We start from the raw sequence: 18,843 nt of genomic DNA, 5'->3' as shown, positions 1-18,843 counted from the left end.
TAACTCACTGTAACAGCTTTGAACAGTCTCAGGACTTTAGCAACTTGTAGCTGAATCTCTGTGGTTTGAACTTTAGTCTCACTGCTGCTTTCCTGCTGTTATTACTGTTCACTGATCGCTTCCTACATTCTGCTTCATCTGTTTCCTCAAGCGCTTTCACATTAAAAGCCGTCCACCAGAGAACCAGTGGGAGGCTTTTAATGTGAAGCAGCTTTGAAATGTGATGCATTTGTCATTTGGTAAACTGCTGGAATTTAACAAAATGCCGTCTACACAACATGAAGTGGCGATATTCTGGGCTGTTTTGCGAGAGCAGCGATCTTATAAACACGATTTGAATGATCTCTGTTTCTCAAGGCTCGGTCCAAACACATTTTATATGATGACACAACATTTCCAATATCTTGTGTTATACTTATAAGAACGGTAATCACACTGGTTTCCATTTAAACAAATATTAAAATATTTACAAATTTCCCCCTGGGGATGAATAAAGTGCAAATCTATCTATCTATCTAAACCTAATGTGTTAGCAGTGCTGTTCTTCAACACACATTAGACTTATTCTGTGCTGCTTTGTGAGAGTAGCAAGCTTGAACTTGTCAGCACGACTTTGATCTTGGTTGCTTACTTAAAAGTTAAAAGAAATAAAAAGAATCACACTTGTTTCCTTTTTAAACAAAAAATTAAACTATTTTGGAAAAAATGTTTTTCTTTTCTTCCACTCTGTGTGTAGATATGGCTGCTGCAAACTATCTGTCATCTGAAGATCAGTTCCTGTGCTCCATCTGTCTGGATGTGTTCACTGATCCAGTCACCACATCATGTGGACACAACTTCTGCAAAAACTGCATCACTGAACACTGGAATACCAACGATCAGCACATGTGTCCAATGTGTAAAGAGGTTTTCAACACAAGACCAGATTTGAGGATCAACACTTTGTTCTCTGAGATGGTTGCTCAGTTCAGACAGTCAGCTCAACAGAAAACCAGCAGCTCAGAGCAACAAGAGTCCAAACCAGGAGAAGTTCCCTGTGACGTCTGCACTGGAACCAAACTGAAGGCCCTGAAGTCCTGCCTGGTGTGTCTGGCCTCCTACTGTGAGACTCACCTGGAGCCTCATCTGACAGCTTCACGCCTGAAAAGACATCAGCTGATCGACCCTGTGGAGAACCTGGAAGACAGGATGTGTCCGAAGCACGATAAACCTCTGGAGCTGTTCTGTAAGACCGACCAGACATGTGTCTGCACGCTTTGTCCCGTTTTAGATCATAAGACGCACGAGTTTGTTCCTCTGAAAGAAGAATATGAAGGAAAGAAGGTGGAGCTGAAGAAGACTGAGGCTGAAATTCAGCAGATGATCCAGAAGAGACGACTGAAGATTCAGGAGATCAAACACTCAGTCGACCTCAGTGAGGAAGATGCAGACAGAGAGAAAGCAGAAGGTGTTCAGGTCTTCACTGATCTGAAGGAGTCTGTTGAGAGAGGCCTGAATGAGCTCATCAAAACAATAGAAGAGAAGAAGAAAACAACAGAGAAACAGGCCGAAGCTTTCATCAAAGAGCTGGAACAGGAAATCTCTGAGCTGAAGAAGAGAAGCACTGAGGTGGTTCAGCTCTCACTCTCTGAAGACCACCTCCATCTCCTCCAGAGTGTTCAGTCCTCAAACATCCACCATCCACCACCCACCAAGGACTGGACAAAGGTCAGTGTTCCTCCATCATATGAGGGGACTGTGAGGAGAGCTGTGTCTCAGCTGGAGGAGACGTTCAGTAAAAAGATAAAGAAGCTGCTTGAAGCTGAGCTGACGAGGGTCCAGAAGTTTGCAGTGGATGTGACTCTTGATCCTGATACAGCTTATCCTCAACTCATCCTGTCTGATGATGGGAAACAAGTGAAACATGGTGACGTGACGAAGAATCTCCCAAACAACCCAGAGAGATTTTCTGATTGTAACTGTGTTTTAGGAAAGCAGAGTTTCTCTTCTGGCAGATTTTACTTTGAGGTTCAAGTTCAAGGAAAGACTAAATGGGATTTAGGAGTGGCCAGAGAGTCGATCAACAGGAAGGGAAACATCCCAATGAGCCCTAAGAATGGTTACTGGACCATATGTTTGAGAAATGGTAATGAGTACATAGCTGCTGCTGACCCTTCAGTTCGTCTCTCTCTGAAGTCTCGGCCTCAGAAGGTGGGGGTGTTTGTGGATTATGAGGAGGGTCTGGTCTCCTTCTATGACGTAGATGCTGCAGCTCTTATCTACTCCTTCACTGGCTGCTCCTTCACTGAGAAACTCTTCCCATTCTTCAGTCCTTGTAATAATGATGGTGGTAAAAACTCTGCACCTCTGATCATCTCTCCTGTCAGAGTAAACTAATCACTTGTCTTATTTCATGTTCTGTATTTAGTTTTATTTCAAGTAAGCAAATGTACATATCTCATTTCCTACAGAATCTGTTGACTGTAGTGATTGATTTACACGTCATTATTTTATTATGTGTATCCCACTACATAGCAACACATTCATCTCTTCAACTCTGGATCATGACGCAAGTTATGTGGATGAAATGTATCTAAATCAATGATAAAGCCACAGACATTCATTTTAACTTCCAGAAGAAATCACTGTTTCTAAAGAAAACTATTTTTTCTATTTCATGAGCAGCCCCGAAAAACATTTTACTTGTATGATATCACTTTGTCATGAAGCTTCATGTAAGTGTCAGGCCTGTTGCATGCCTAGTGTCTACAGAGTAAAGTGTGTCATTGTTGTATCATAATAAGTGAAAGGACAAATCTAATTAGTAGAATAGATGCAGAATGTTCTATTTTGAGTGAAAAAGGTGGTTTGGTTCATTGCGGGTCACTTTGGCCAAATTATATTTGTTTTGTGAATACGAGTAAGATGAATTATGAGTCAAAGAAATCTGTAAATATGTGATTGTTGAATAAAAACTGTGGAATAAACTAAAAGTTTAACACAAAGCCTGAGTAAGCAGTGAGTTGAGCACCAAACACCGAACAGAAGAGATATTTCATGACGTATACTTTGCGTTTGCTGTGAATCAATCCACTAACAATGAAAACTACTAAATACAGAATGCCCAAATACAGCAAAAAAACATGAATCTCCATTATTCTGGTCAAACAACAAGCCTTCTACTTTCAAGTTCAAGTACATCATAAATCAGTCTGGCCTCCCGAATTTGACATTGGATGACTTCTATGATGAGCAACAAGCCTATAGAACGTATCAAAGCACAGTCCATTATTTGGGGAAATACTCTGGTTTGCAATCTTACGCTGTCAGACAAGGTGAAATTAATCTTTAAAAAAACATAAATCTGTTTCTATAGATCTGTGACCTGTCGAGCGACAGCCAGAGTCATGGCAGCAGTGCCTTCTCTCTTTAATGTAGTGGCTGGGAAACACAACACCTGCGACATGTTGCTCAGCCACGGTGCTGAGAAACACCAGAGCTGTACGGCCGACTCAACAGGAGGCCAAGATCTACTGTCAACAAAGGGCTTCTGAATAAACATCGATAATAAACTATCCAAGAAGATAATCTTGCCGGCACCGAGACCTGTCCATCACCATTAATGAAACAGTGGTGACGCCAACTCGGACTGCGAGGAATCTGGGTGTGACCCTGGATGACCAACTGTCGTTCTCAGCAAACATTGCATCGGTTACACACTCCTGCAGATTCCTGCTCTACAACATCCGGAGGATTCGCCCCTTCCTCACCGACGAGGCGCCGCAGGTCCTCATCCAGGCTCTTGTCATCTCCCGCCTGGACTACTGCAACTCACTACTTGCCGGAGCCCCGGCGTCGTCCATCAGACCTCTGGAGCTTGTCCAGAAAGCTGCAGCTCGTCTGGTGTTCAATCGCCCCAAGTTCTACCACACAACTTCCCTGCTCCGTTCTCTACACTGGCTCCCTGTAAGAGCTCGCATCCAGTTTAAGACTCTGGTGCTAGCCTACAGGGCAGTGAAAGGAACAGCTCCTTCCTATCTCCAGGCCATGGTCAAGCCCTACACCCCCGCCCGACCACTTCGCTCTGCTGCCTCCGGGCGACTGGTTGCCCCGTCGCTCAGAGGTCCCTGTGGCCGATCGACCCGGTCACCGCTTGTTTCTGTCCTGGCCCCTCAGTGGTGGAATGAACTCCCCACTGACGTCAGGACAGCAGAGTCGCTGCCCATCTTTCATCAGGCTGAAAACTCACCTCTTCAAGAAGGACTACACTGAGCCTTCCACTTAGCACTTATTGTATTCGGATTAGTCCGTTTCTGTACTTTTGCTCTGGTTTATGCTCTTAGATGCTTGTTTAAAAAAGGAGATGCACTTATGACTTCTGGTGACCAGTAGTTCTCTTGCATACCTATGTTGAACACACTTATTGTAAGTCGCTTTGGATAAAAGCGTTTGCTAAATGACTGCAATGTAATGTAATATGAATTGTAATATTTTATACTCATGCTTTAGTCTGAGCCATTTCAAGCCCAATTGAAATAGTTAATGAATGTCACTGTGAAAATGGTGCTGGTGTTATCCACCATAACACACTCAGTGCTGAGTTCATGGTCATTTTAGCTGTTGCAGCAGAGCAACAACAGCTTCCTGGTGTTATGGCACAGAGCGACCACTAGATGGCCCACCACACAAAGCATGGAGTCACTGTGTCCTTCACCAAACACTGATATGTGAGAACACTGACGCACATGTAGAGGATGACCGCTCATGTTGACCAAGAACAAATGAAGTGATTGTAAATGGTGGTGCGTTAAATAGTCCAACAATGACCATATATACTTATATATATATATAATATATTTGGCTTTAGGGTTCTTTTCTATCAATGTAGCTTATAACAACAGTCCAGTTTGGGCTGCTTGTAGTACAGAGTATTAGTACACTAGTTACCGACACAGCTCAGTGCGTCACCTCAAAAACATTAATTTTAAAATGATTTAGGTTCAGTACCACCTTCACCTCATATTAAGCCAGGTAACACCCTTGCATGTTATTCAAACCATGTCTAAACATGAAAGACAAAACCTCACCAACAGATGACGCTTCAATAAGAGGCGGAGCTACACTGAAGAGAAGAGCGTCAACGTCACACTCCAGAAACTAAAGTTGAGTTTGTCAGAGTGGCAGACACACTGCAGTAAAGACAAGTCTCTCTGTTTCTCTCAAAGAAAAGTCAAAGTGACTTCATCAGGTCTTTCTCAACAACACAGCAGAGTCTCTTCCAAACACTGGTGAGTACAGCTGATCATATTTACACTTTCAACAACCAGGATTAACACAACACTGGAACTTTACTCAGGCAGGAAGTTCCACTCTTTTCACTTCATACTTGATCAATTGTTCACAATATAACTGTGTGTTTGTCCACAGTCCCACTATACAGTAACTCACTGTAACAGCTTTGAACAGTCTCAGGACTTTAGCAACTTGTAGCTGAATCTCTGTGGTTTGAACTTTAGTCTCACTGCTACTTTCCTGCTGTTATTACTGTTCACTGATCGCTTCCTTTATTGCCTCTTGTTGTTTCACATTAAACGTTTTCTACCAGTGAACCAGCGGGAGGCTCTTATTGTGAAGCAGCTAGAGGAAACGTGTTAGCAGTGCTGTTCTTCAACACACATTAGACTTATTCTGTGCTGCTTTGTGAGAGTAGCAAGATTGAACTTGTCAGCACGACTTTGATCTTGGTTGATCGTGGCTCTGTGCAAGTCAAAACACAGTATACATAATTCAAAATGACTTTACCTAATATAATTAATACTTAAAAGAACAGTCATCCCAATAGTTTCCTTTTCAACTAAATATTAAACTATATTTTGAATAAATTGTGTTTCTTTTCTTCCACACTATGTGTAGATATGGCTGCTGCAAACTATCTGTCATCTGAAGATCAGTTCCTGTGCTCCATCTGTCTGGATGTGTTCACTGATCCAGTCAGCATACCATGTGGACACAACTACTGCAAGAACTGCATTAATGAACACTGGAATATTAAGGACCAGCACATGTGTCCCATGTGTACAAAGGTTTTCATCTCAAGACCTGAGCTGCACGTCAACACTTTGTTCTCTGAGATGGTTGTTCAGTTCAGACAGTCAGCTCAACAGAAAACCAGCAGCTCAGAGCAACAAGAGTCCAAACCAGGAGAAGTTCCCTGTGACGTCTGCACTGGAACCAAACTGAAGGCCCTGAAGTCCTGCCTGGTGTGTCTGGCCTCCTACTGTGAGACTCACCTGGAGCCTCATCTGACAATGTCAGGAATGAAGAGACATCAGCTGATCGACCCTGTGGAGAACCTGGAAGACAGGATGTGTCCGAAGCACGATAAACCTCTGGAGCTGTTCTGTAAGACCGACCAGACATGTGTCTGCATGCTTTGTCCCGTTTTAGATCATAAGACGCACGATGTTGTTCCTCTGAAAGAAGAATATGAAGGAAAGAAGGTGGAGCTGAAGAAGACAGAGGCTGAAATTCAGCAGATGATCCAGAAGAGACGACTGAAGATTCAGGAGATCAAACACTCAGTCGACCTCAGTGAGGAAGATGCAGACAGAGAGATAGCAGAAGGTGTTCAGGTCTTCACTGATTTGATGGAGTCTGTCGAGAGAGGCGAGGCCAATCTCATCAACACGATCAAAGAGAAGCACAACACAACAGAGAAACAGGCCGAAGCTTTCATCAAAGAGCTGGAACAGGAAATCTCTGAGCTGAAGAAGAGAAGCACTGAGGTGGTTCAGCTCTCACTCTCTGAAGACCACCTCCATCTCCTCCAGAGTATTCAGTCCTCAAACATCCACCATCCACCACCCACCAAGGACTGGACAAAGGTCAGTGTTCCTCCATCATATGAGGGGACTGTGAGGAGAGCTGTGGTTCAGCTGGAGGAGACGTTCAGTAAAGAGATAAAGAAGCTGATTGAAGCTGAGCAGAAGTGGATCCAGAAGTTTGCAGTGGATGTGACTCTTGATCCTGATACAGCTCATCCTGAACTCATCCTGTCTGCTGATGGGAAACAAGTGAATGATAGTGACGTGAGGAAGAATCTCCCAAACAACCCAGAGAGATTTTCTGATTGTAACTGTGTCTTAGGAAAGCAGAGTTTCTCTTCTGGCAGATTTTACTTTGAGGTTCAAGTTAAAGGAAAGACTGAGTGGGATTTAGGAGTGGCCAGAGAGTCGATCAACAGGAAGGGAAACATCACAATGAGTCCTGAGGATGGTTACTGGACCATAGGGTTGACAAGTGGAAATGAGTATGAAGCTCTTGATGCACCGTCGTCAGTCAGTCTCTCTCTGAAGTCTCGGCCTCAGAAGGTGGGGGTGTTTGTGGATTATGAGGAGGGTCTGGTCTCCTTCTATGACGTAGATGCTGCAGCTCTCATCTACTCCTTCACTGGCTGCTCCTTCAAAGAGAAACTCTTCCCATACTTCAGTCCTGATTGTAATGATGGTGGTAGAAACGCTGCACCTCTGATCATCTCTCCTGTCAGAGTAAGACTTTCTTATTATGTTTCTCCGTTACATCTGCAACACATTCATTAGATGCATTCATCTCTTCAAGCCTGTTTCATGACACATGTTATGTGGAGAATAATATCTATTTAAACCCATATTTTTTTTCTTTTACAGGGTCGCTGGGGGCTTGAGATAATCCGAGAGGCGGGGGACACCACGGACAGGTCACCAGTTCGTTACAGGCGCTTGGGGTCAAGCCGGAAGAATCGGATAAGAATGAAGCTGACACAAGGAGAGGAAGCAAACCGGACACAGAAGGGACCTGGGAAGGGAGGTGGCCAGCCATTTCTAACCCAGAATGATCTTGCTGTGATGTAACAGTGTCTACTGCACCACTGCTCCGCCCAAACATCAAACATCCCAAAAACATGTGATGTGTAGCTACAGAAAACACATTGCTGCTGAATATTTCATTGTTTTATAAAGCTTCATTTAAGAGAAAGGTCTTCTACATTCCTATGGTGTCTTTAGAATACAGTATGTGTCATTGTTACATCATAAAAGGAAATAGACAAAGATGTTTAATATAATTGACAACAGTATTTTCCGTGTTGTTAATTGGTGGTCACTTTGGCCAATTTTTCCTTTTCCGATGTATGGGTCAAAGGACCGAGGATGTTGTGTGCTCTATGGATTGTAAAGCCCTCTGAGGCAAAACTGTGATAAATAAATTGAATTGAAAAGACTTGAAAACCAAACACTGAATAGAAGAGCCTAGTTTACACATGAATAGTATTTTGTTGCTGTTACAGGTTAATGTAACCTGGCCTGGTTGCTTTGGCGACACCTCCTGGTTACCGGTGGAATCAGCAAGTGTGGTTTAATACAACAGAAGAGCAGCTGCGGCAAAAATAGACCAGGAGCATAGAAATAGAGCAGAGAGAAAAGAGCTTCTGCTCATGCATCGGGTGAACAGCGGCAGGCTGGAATGGCAGCCGACTGTTTTCAGAAGCGGTAAAGGAAACTAATGAGACACACCTATGTGGGGCGGACACTGGAGGGGGCTGATGGCTACAGAATGTGCTCTTCACTATGCTAACGTCTCCCCTCGATTCCTGTCTCCTTGCATCTTAGTCCCGCCCACGGGAGATGCAAGCTGAGGAAGAGAGGAGTCGAGGCAACAAGCATTTGACAGACGGAGCCGTCATTTTTAAGTCAGCTAAATATGAGGCCTTTGTATCTTTAAATGTAAATCAGCTCTGATGTTTTCAGGGAATGCAGCCGCACTGAACTGCCGGCTGGTCGAGCTGTGGCAGCGTATCGGGAACCCCCCAGAAATATCCCCAAGTATGCAAAGTCCGGCAGTTGACCGCGGAAATAAGAGCTCCGTCAGCGAGACTGAAAACCTGCCGCTCACGTCTCAACATTTCGGGACGTCAAACCAGACACCTCGCCAAAATACGCCTGTGAGGTTTGGTGAGAGCCGAGACCCCTGAAAGTGTGTTGGTACCCCCCCAAAAGAATCAACCGCAGTCAGCAGCGGCACCCTGTGTGAACCACTGCCTCGGTCAAACAGCAGGGTCGGGTGTTGCTTACAGATTAGAAAACCAAAGATTTGGCATCAACCTTTTCCAGGCCACACGGTTCAAGAAAATGCAGAGCGGTTTCTGGGAATCAGCATGCAGCACGAGAGGCAGGTCTGTGGGTTTGGAGGGCCGAGACAACGCACAGGTCATAAATCCCCCCCCCCCTAGTCTTTAACACCTTTCCTAACAGCTCGTTAGGACGCAGGCCCCCCAAAACCTCACACTCACTCAGAAAACGTATCGTATACCAGCAACGGCTGACGTAATTCTGAGACCAAAGTTCAGCTTACACCGCCGTCCGTCCTCCTGTGGGGGCTGCTGCTCAAAAAGTAGGTCCGGGCCATTACAGTCATTATTTTCCAGTTAAGCTTCGAGCTCCCCTCTCTGGAGCGGGGAGGGTCAGAGCAAAGCTCCAAACTAATTAAAACTGGGATATTATCGAGACTAAAAATAAACAAGGTTTTCCCAGCAGCCCTGACAATGACCTTTACAGAGGGATGAGGCATTTTTAGCCTCGCAGTGCCGGGAGTGTGTGTCACACTGCCAGGAGAGGCCTGCAGAGGAAGGTGCAGCATGTGGGACGATCACCGTCCCATAGTGCAGGGTAACCACACGTAAAACACTGTTTACATCGTGTGTATGTCGCAACAACTATTAAAACCTTTCCAGCCTTGAAAGTTGGCAGATAATACTTCATTCGATTGTTTTGTATCATTTATTTTGATCAGAAACATCCAGATGTAAACCAAGTTAATTCTACAATACAGACAGTATCACGCACTGAATTTGTTTGACTTGGTTGTGCTTATTTGGTTAAATTCATAAAAATGGGTTTGTAATTTTAAGTACCGGTATAACACTGGTACAGGAACATCCTGTTGATGCTGCACATTCAACAAAGAATCAAAAAATAAATAAAATGAAAAATAATAAATCTAAATGGCTTATTCAAAATTAAATCCTCACCTGGATATTTGCTTTAGAACACACTGTTAGAAGCCTTTTCATCGTCTAAATAAATAAAGATAACAGATGAATCCGAACCACTCACACGAGCATTCTGAAAAGTTAAGGGTCACTGACTGGTTGATACTTACAGTGCGAGCACATGTCCAGGGCATAACTGGCTTCATTTCCCTGAAAGAGAGAGAAGATTGTCAATAAAGGAAAATATTTTACCAAAAAAAAGGGGCAAAAAGCTTTTAAGAGAACAGAGCAGGATTGTCGTCTCTTGGATGTTTGAATTGTGTGTGTGGGCATGTGTAGAGGTGACAGAAGGCCCTCAGTACTTTATATTAAATCCCTCTGATATAATGTACAATTATATGTAGAACAGTTCTTCATGGGCTGGGAGAAATCGTCAACTAATCTGTAAAATCAACTCAAATTCATTTGAACTATTTCTGTGTCCCGTTCTCAGCAAATTGTTGGTGCCGTTCATAATGCATGAGCGACAGAATGATCCGGACTAAACTAGGCCAACGCGCCGCCTCGATTCTCCTCGTCTCATCTCTCGAGGACTTGAATCAGGCTGCAGATCCATATTTCACATCATTGTCCGCCCTCCAAAAGAGCAAATCCTCACATTTGAGAAGCTGCGATTGATAATTTTGCACGATCAAAAGACTCAAACAATTAACGGATGAATAGATTAGTTGTTGATTTATGTGTAAAAGTATAGTCAGAAAAAATAAAATACCCTCAAGGCATAAAAATTTCCACTGTGACTGTTACTATTAATATTATATAATTAGATTATTACTACTCGAGTATCAATGTAAACGCAGGATTTTACTGTTTGTTGAGGTGGAGCTCAGAACTAACAGAAATCAATTGGTTTGTAATAATAGTAATAATGCCGTCACAGTTATGCCCAAATTGGAACCTTCACTATGTTGGTTTAGTCCAACTCACAGCCTAAAATCAAAAGATATCACAAATAACTTTACTGTCACATAGTATGAAGAACATCGGTAAATAATAATAATACATTTCGAGACAAGATAATATTTGGTATTTTTGCTTGATCAAATTTGCTAAAACAATTAATTGATTATCCAATAAGTTACCAATTATTTAACCGTCGATAGATTCGTCACTTAATTATTTAACTTCCTGCAATCGAGAGCGAAATATATTATTTTGTAAAGGAGGAACCGAGTGGTTTGGATCTTGAACACGAGCCAGTCTCTGCAAAATTACAGAACATCGTTCCAAAAAACGTTCCATTTTGTTTTCCTCAATCAGTGTCGCTCCACATTAAATGATTCCGTTCGACGGAGGCCGACTGAAGAGCCGATCCGGTTTCTTTGGACTGCTGTGGCAGCCGCTCAAACATCCCTCCTCGGGGAACTCCACATGCAGCGGTCTGCTCCGGCTTGTTTTCTGACACTGAGACCAACACACACTTGGCTCTGATCGCGGGCGTCACATGGGCCGAGGACACTACGCGGGGTTCCCTTTTTATCTTGCGAGTTACTCATGACATTAGTATTTGGCTGCATTCTGTTTGGATGCTGTCGTGCGGTTAGCTGATCAGGCTTACTGATTTTCACAGTGTGTGTGTGTGTGAGAGCTATAGGGTTGCCATTAACAACTAATTCTCTATTAATTAATCTACCAATTATTTTACCGATGAGACAATTAATCAAAAATGATTCATTCTCCACCAAAGAATCCAATAAAACATTTTATTCATGTTCATTTGATCTTGGCAGACTGCAGTCTACGTCGTTGTATAATGCGGCACAAAAAAAACACAAAAAAAGCTTCCAGGCGCGACAACACAAATTACAAAACCGTAACTGATTTGTTCTCACCGGTTATATCGTCAAAATGAGAAAAAACACAGCTTCATCTCGCGAGGAGCTACGTTAGCATTAGTGACAGTTTGCATGCAGTTACCAAACGTTAAAGCGTAACGATAATGCACATAAGAACAGATTTAGAGGAAGGTAGACGACTGAACAATAAGTACCGGTAGGTATCCACCATATACCCTGCACTAACAATCTAAACGTTACCGAAAACTAGATAGACCAATCCTAAGATTAACATAGATTATGTTACAAACATTTCAACAAAGTATCTGAAATCTATAGCTAATGTAGCCTCTAGCTACATGCTGCAAAATGACTTCATGAATGCAATGAGAGAGTGAGACATCTGGTGGCTGAATGTCATCAAAAGCACCTTTAACTTCCTAACACCAGCTCCAAGCAGATTATAACAATTAAAACTAGTATATATATAATAACTAATATATGTATATAAATATGCATGAAACAACAATACAGTCATTTATTTCGTGATCATTTGAATCGTGTGTTTTTATGCAAATAACCACCATCGATGACAATAACAAAGTAAAAGGTGAACATATAGAATTTCTGAATTGGAAATTGGTTTACAGAGACTTCAGGAGGGTTGATGTATTTACAACTGGTCACATGGTTACTTTGGCATGCATTTAACACACCAGTGATAATTGTGTTTTAATGTTTAAATGCGTCTCCATGTACAAAACAAACCCTTGAAACTAAATATCATCTACGTATTGAGAGGACTACCTACAACCAAAACGCATAAAGACCATTCAAACCAATAGAGTGGTCTTCTCAGCCATCTGACTGGACCCAACCAAGCTTTTGTGGGAGGACATTCCCAACTTTTCCACAGTACAATACATTATCAACAAACCACTGCACTTCTGACACAGCTACTGTACTTCTTGGAGTGTCAGTAATAGCATTAACGGATTAGAGGAAGATTAGAACCAGAGGATCTTTGCAGGCGTTACCGTGACACAGCCCGGTAGTTCAGCAGGTCTTCAGACTAAAGTGGACTGAAGGTTATGGACAGGTGGTTCCCAAAAGAACTGTGTATGTTGTTACTTATATCTGAGTTTAGCAAGTCAAAATGTCTGCAGTGAACGTCTATGCAAGTTTAGTTTCACTCCTAGTCATCTGCACGCAGTACTTCAGTTCAGGGATTACAGCACTTTTACTTAGCGTAGAGCGACGACACCCTCGTCCTGTGGATGGTCCATCACACTGACATCCATCACATACCAGCCAGTATTAAACTCATGTTGCAAGGACAGTAAAGATACGCTTCACAGTGCGTCCCGAAATGACAAATTTGCATTAAAAGATATCATATGTTGCCATTTCCTCTTGTCACATATGAACCTGCAGTTTTCACTTGTTTATCTGATCCAGACAATTGTGCAAGGTGCCATCTGAAGCCCTTTAGAGTTACTTAGTGTTAAAGGAGCTAGAAACATATCAGGGTTCGTCTCGTCGGTGATGGAGTTGTTCCACGCTCTACTGTGACGACGTCTCTGAAACCGTGCAGCTGTTGAAAGAAGCCTGTTCAATTACACCGAAACTAAATACACTGAAATTAAAAACATAACCGTTGTACACTGCAAGTGCAAACCACTAAGCAGGGAAGCTAATCAGCTCAATCTCTCCACCAAGAGGAATTCATTTCATGAATCTGACCTACAATGAAACATGTGCCCGTATATTTAGGGACGGTGGACGGTAACCACACCTCAGCTCGGCTCTTCTGCCACATTATTGAAAATCTCCGACATAAATCTGAGAGACATTGCTTCACGGCGTACATGACAGTGAAGCTGCTGGTGCTGGAATCTCAAACTGCTGACCACTGTCATAAATATCAGGACAAAAAACACCAACTGTCATAACTACGCAAAAATGCACATGGTTGGGTTTTATTGTTGACCAACTGAAGTGAGAATAGCTAGTGTCAGCCGACCTCAAGTTCGCCTCATGCCGTTGCTAACTTCGGGGCTAACCCCCTTCACTTCAATTCGCAGGTGGCAAGCAAGACTCAGGACATTGTGATGGGTCTTGAGGAGTTGAAACGTTGAGTCACCGAAAAACTGTACACACACACACACACACACACACACTGCTACAACGTTACTCTCTCACTGGCAGAGGAATAAATCGTATGGCTATCAACTGCTTTTCTAGTTGGATGAGGACTCAACTGAAGATTCCCCCAAACGCGTCCCGTCACGTTATATCCCCAATACTCTAAGTCGCTATCTTTCTCAGCTCAGCTGCCTGTTCCACCAGTAGCCTACAGACTGATTTGTGGTGCAATACATCCCATCATTACAGCATCGTAGAAAGTGACGCGTCTGCATTTATGACAGTATCGAATCTGATAACATCTGGATAAATAAATATCCTGGACTGCCGTACTACCATAATAGCAGCCAGGCCAACTCAGCAAACAACAAAACTGTTTATCACTACGTGTGTTCATTAGCTGGACAGCCTGGATCATCTGCATACTGTGTTTTAATACAGACACACATTTACAGGTATCTGAACAAGCAGAAAATAATGACTTGATTGCAAGTCATAAATACTATGTGTTAAACAGGTGAACAGTCATTCCCGTCTGAGGATGAGGCGTCAGTTAAATCAGCATCTTATTGTCTGGAAAAATACTCAGGACTCCCCACAATCCAGTAATAGTACTATGGGGATTATCCTGGTAAAATAAAATCATCATTGCATAAAAAGAGTGATCACAAATACAGTGTATACGCCATCGTTCCTACATCTTAGTTTTCTATATTTTCAAACTGATCCACTACAAAGACATTTGTTTTAAATACCGAGTATATACTCAGTTTCTGAGTATGAAAAAGAGCAGTTTAGTGTGCATGGACTGGGGAAAGAAATGCGTTTTAAAATTCTGCTGGCTCACTGTGGGCGTATTCTTACTCGTGGCAGAACTAGGGTAATCGTCTCCACACAATGTTTGGATTCATCAATCCATTTTTAACTCGCATTAAGATTTTAACTCCTTAAAGGGAAACACTCACCGGCAGCGTATGAATGCTACAACATATACCACCGACCTATTTCCCAGTGTTGACGCACAAGAACTCTCCAAAATCACATATCACATTTGCTACCTGGTATTGGAACATCCCAGATACCTCAAATACTTCGTCCGTCTGTATGATGTAACGTGGCCAGTATGTGTGGTAATTATAACAGTTACATGCCTCCACAAAAAGAGGAAAACTTCACTGCATGACTGACGTGCGTATTAGTCCTTCAGAATTTCATAATGAACTGATATACTTCACTGAAGATTAAGAAGGAGTAGAAACAGCCAGAGTTTTCCATTCAGGCTCCTAATTTAATGTTTGGAGAGTTTCATCCTTAAAACTGTCACGAAGACAAATACCACGTAAATAGTGACGTCTATGGTTTTCTGGGATGTTTGTAGCACCTCATCCCTCTCTCTCTGTCTTTTCACATCTATTTATTATTTTGGGTTCATTTTGCCTGTCATTTGCCTTATTACAAGTATCAGCGGTTGATCAAATCACCTGTATCTATATAGCCCATGAATCAGAAATTGACCTGAAGGGGCTTTCATAGTTTGCAATTTATTTTTAGATCAAACATCATACCAACATTAACTCAATGCATTTGAATTAACAAGAAGATGGTCTGAATGTCACACAGCTAATACCCTAAAAAACAAAGAATGATTTGATCTGATCAAACACAACAGAGACGTCTGACTAATCTGCCATTCTCACATAAGACGAGCCCTAGCCCCAACACTTCCGGTCAACATTTTCAAAATAAAACTAAACTGCTGATGAAACTGGCACACACCGTGCGTGTGTGCGCGTGTGTACCAGCTGCAACATTAAAGCGATGAATACATTAATGAATACATTAATATAATCCAATAATATCATATACAGATCGTTTTTAAAACGTGTCATTCAGCATAATGAATGCTTTATCTTCGATTATCTTCTTTCCACTTTTATTTTGATGTATTTTTTAATGTTACGACACTTCCGTCGTCACTGTGTTGCGCACTTGACGCACCTTCAGCTAGCTAGCTAGCCTGCTAGCTAAACCGTGCTAGTATTTGTGAACGTTATTTCCTCACCAGCTAACTAGCCTTTGAGCCACACATCGACGTTACTTTATACGTGGATGTGCGACAGTACGTCCGTTGAAAGAAGCAGAACATAACACAATTAAACAATGCTGTCATATACAAAAACAACCTTACGCTCTTTTTTTTATGTCAGCACTATGCTAACGATAGCTAGGCTAGCCTGGGGTGCTAGTTCGGAAGCTAACAGTGCAGTCGAAGGAAGGAGAAGCTGTTTTTAACAACGATACATTATGATTTAAAAAAATAAATAATGAAGAACAGATTTATCTCACCATTTTGCTGCAAGGGGGTCTGAAGCTGCTTGGAGAGTAAATTTATAATTTATAATTTAAAGCTCCGTTGACGGATCGACGCGGGCAGATAAAGGCGACGTTTCAACGAGGTTTGTGACTTTTAACGGTGAGATACCGACCACCGGCTGACTTTACGGTCTCTGGCAGCGGGGGAGAGATTCACTGCAGCGAGAGAAGATAGAGCCGCAGAGAGGGGGAGAGAGAGACAGAGAGGGAGGGGGGGAGAGAGAGAGCAGCTACTGGTAGAGAGAGTGAGGGGGGGAGGGAGAGAGACAGCAGCTACTGGTAGAGAGAGAGAGTGAGAGAGAGAGAGGGGGGAGAACAGCTAGTGGTAGAGATAGAGCGAGAGAGGGGGCAGAGGGAGAGAGAGAGAGAGAGAGAAGAGGGAGCGAGAGAGGAGTGGTAGGTGCAAACCAAAGCTCGTCTATTGAGAGGAGGAATTACTCTATTTCATAATAGCAGATACCGAATAGATAGATAGAGAGAGAGGGATGGATGGATAGATAGATACTTCATTTATCCCACAAGGGGACATTTGTTCGCTACACCAGCATTTATGATACAGATAAGCAATCAAAGTAAAAAATAAAAATATATTGAGTATAAAAATGCACAATATTTACAATGAAATAGAATCATATTAAATTAATTAACTAAACAGTAGTGCAAATATTTTATTAACCAACAACAAACAAACAACAGTAACGGTGTTATAGTTGTGTGATTGATTTGGCCAGAGGTGATTTATTATAAAGTCTTATTCTTAGTATTATCACTATTAGTATTAGTACTATTAAGTCTTGTAGTGTAAAACACTTGGCCATGCATGTATGTGCTGAAGTACAAATTCGGGGTACTTGTCCTTTACTTTAGTATTATTATTTCATGCCACTTCTACTGCTCTACATTTATTTGACAACAAAATACTTTAATGATTATGTTTTCAAACCTAAAAATATGAAGAGTTTTTCAAATATGTGTTTAATATGTGTTTAAATTTAGTTACCCAACAATAAATACAAATAGAGAGAGGGGGTGACAGAGAGAGAAAGAGAGAGAGTGAAGAGAAAGAGAAAGAGAGGGAGAGGGGAGAGAGAGATATAACGTTTTTTAAATATGTCTTGTTATAAATTAAGTTACTCAACAATAAATACAAATACAGCTGCAACGATTATGTTTGATGAATCAATCAGTCGAAGTTAATTCGCAACTTTTTCTAGTTTAAGTCATTTTTCATGTTAAAACATTTCATTGTTCCATTTTCCTGAATGTGAATGTTTGTTGCTTTTCCTTTTAATACTGTTAATATTGTAATATATGAGTAACACTGTTCAGGTTTGTGAAGGCGTCACTTTGGGTAATTGTGTCGGTATTTCTCACTGTTTTCATTATTTTCACAAACCAAACAATCGATTAATGAAGAAATTCATCAGTAGATGAATGCATGAGTGATAATAATCGAATTACATAATATTTAATAGTATAACAGTCACAGGAGACATTTTACTGCTTTTAACAAGTTTACTAAAGAAACATTTTCAATGCAGCCTTTTTACTTGTAACTGAGTATTTTTACTGTGTGGCATTAGTACCTGTGTGGTATTAGTACCTTTACTTAAGGATTTTAATACTTCCTCCACCACTTGTAATAACTTCAACTGTTACTATACAATACTATTGGTTCAGTATTCTGTTTTATTGACAAATACACTTTATACTCCTTAGTTCAACACATAACAAAACAGCAAGGTATATGCATTGAGATATCTTAACAAAAAACAAACAAACAAACATCATATTTGGCAAAGTGAATCCAGCCATGCACTTCAAGAGAAAACAGAGGAAATGAGTACGATTCGTGGCGGCACAGATTAAACACAAAGTGAAGCACTTGCAGCAATAATGAGCACCGTGTCTCAAAGTAAAAGACCTCCGCAGCAGAAGGACGTCAACAAATTCTGTGAAAAGACCAAAACCAACAGTGGATGTATCCCTGCGTCCAAGTATTGCAATAGAGCTCCATTAAAAACACATCAGTGAGCCTCACACACACACACACACACATACCGCCCTGCTGCCACAAACACTAAATGTGAATTAATCCGCTGCTAAAAATAGTCCCCAACAAATGCGCAATTTCCTCCTGTTTGTTTAATAAAAACTACAGTGCGTGGCTGTTTTTAGGGCATTATATAACCTTTTTTTTAACATACATTTGTTTTCTTAAAGATGTACAGCTTCTTAGGAACCAATGGGCTTGGAGCTGAGAGCCACAGACAGGAAGTCAGAACGTCGTGAGACAGACCTTGTTGGTTTTGGTATTTTCATGGGATTTGTTTAAATTTATAGTAACACCAGTGTTATTCTTTGAAAGAAGAGTCCACCATCATCTACTCGCACTGTTACATCTCTTATTGTCTCATTGAGGTTTGGTTTATTCCCACAGAAGTGTTTTTTGTTTTTTTTTAGAATGGCAGCTCTCAAACTTTGATT

At 41.7% G+C, this 18,843-nt stretch overlaps 3 protein-coding genes across 3 annotated transcripts in view; 2 read left to right on the top strand and 1 right to left on the bottom strand.

Annotated features, from left to right (window-relative positions):
* Nucleotides 1-16,501, bottom strand: part of ppp3r1b (protein phosphatase 3 (formerly 2B), regulatory s1ubunit B, alpha isoform, b) — a 35,304-nt gene extending 18,803 nt beyond the window's left edge. Inside the window, exons 1-2 of the mRNA XM_079278397.1 lie at nt 16,330-16,501; nt 10,174-10,213 (exon numbers count right to left, since the gene is read on the bottom strand). Coding sequence (XP_079134523.1) covers nt 10,174-10,213; nt 16,330-16,332 — 43 coding nt within the window. The 5' untranslated portion in view covers nt 16,333-16,501. The remainder of the gene's footprint in view (nt 1-10,173; nt 10,214-16,329) is intronic.
* On the top strand, nt 718-2,916 carry LOC306784416 (E3 ubiquitin-protein ligase TRIM21-like). The gene has a single exon (XM_079278394.1). It carries the CDS (start codon nt 739-741, stop codon nt 2,374-2,376), a length of 1,638 nt encoding a protein of 545 aa, XP_079134520.1. The 5' UTR covers nt 718-738; the 3' UTR covers nt 2,377-2,916.
* On the top strand, nt 5,157-7,926 carry LOC306784403 (E3 ubiquitin-protein ligase TRIM21-like). Its single transcript, XM_079278379.1, has 3 exons — nt 5,157-5,267; nt 5,893-7,526; nt 7,665-7,926. Exons 2-3 carry the CDS (start codon nt 5,895-5,897, stop codon nt 7,866-7,868), a joined length of 1,836 nt encoding a protein of 611 aa, XP_079134505.1. The 5' UTR covers nt 5,157-5,267; nt 5,893-5,894; the 3' UTR covers nt 7,869-7,926.
* Nucleotides 16,502-18,843: the final 2,342 nt, after the last annotated feature.

This window comes from Melanostigma gelatinosum (genome assembly GCF_949748355.1).
Source record: "Melanostigma gelatinosum genome assembly, chromosome: 11".
Classification (NCBI taxonomy): Eukaryota; Metazoa; Chordata; class Actinopteri; order Perciformes; family Zoarcidae; genus Melanostigma; species Melanostigma gelatinosum.
This window is presented reverse-complemented; position numbering and strand designations above follow the sequence as displayed.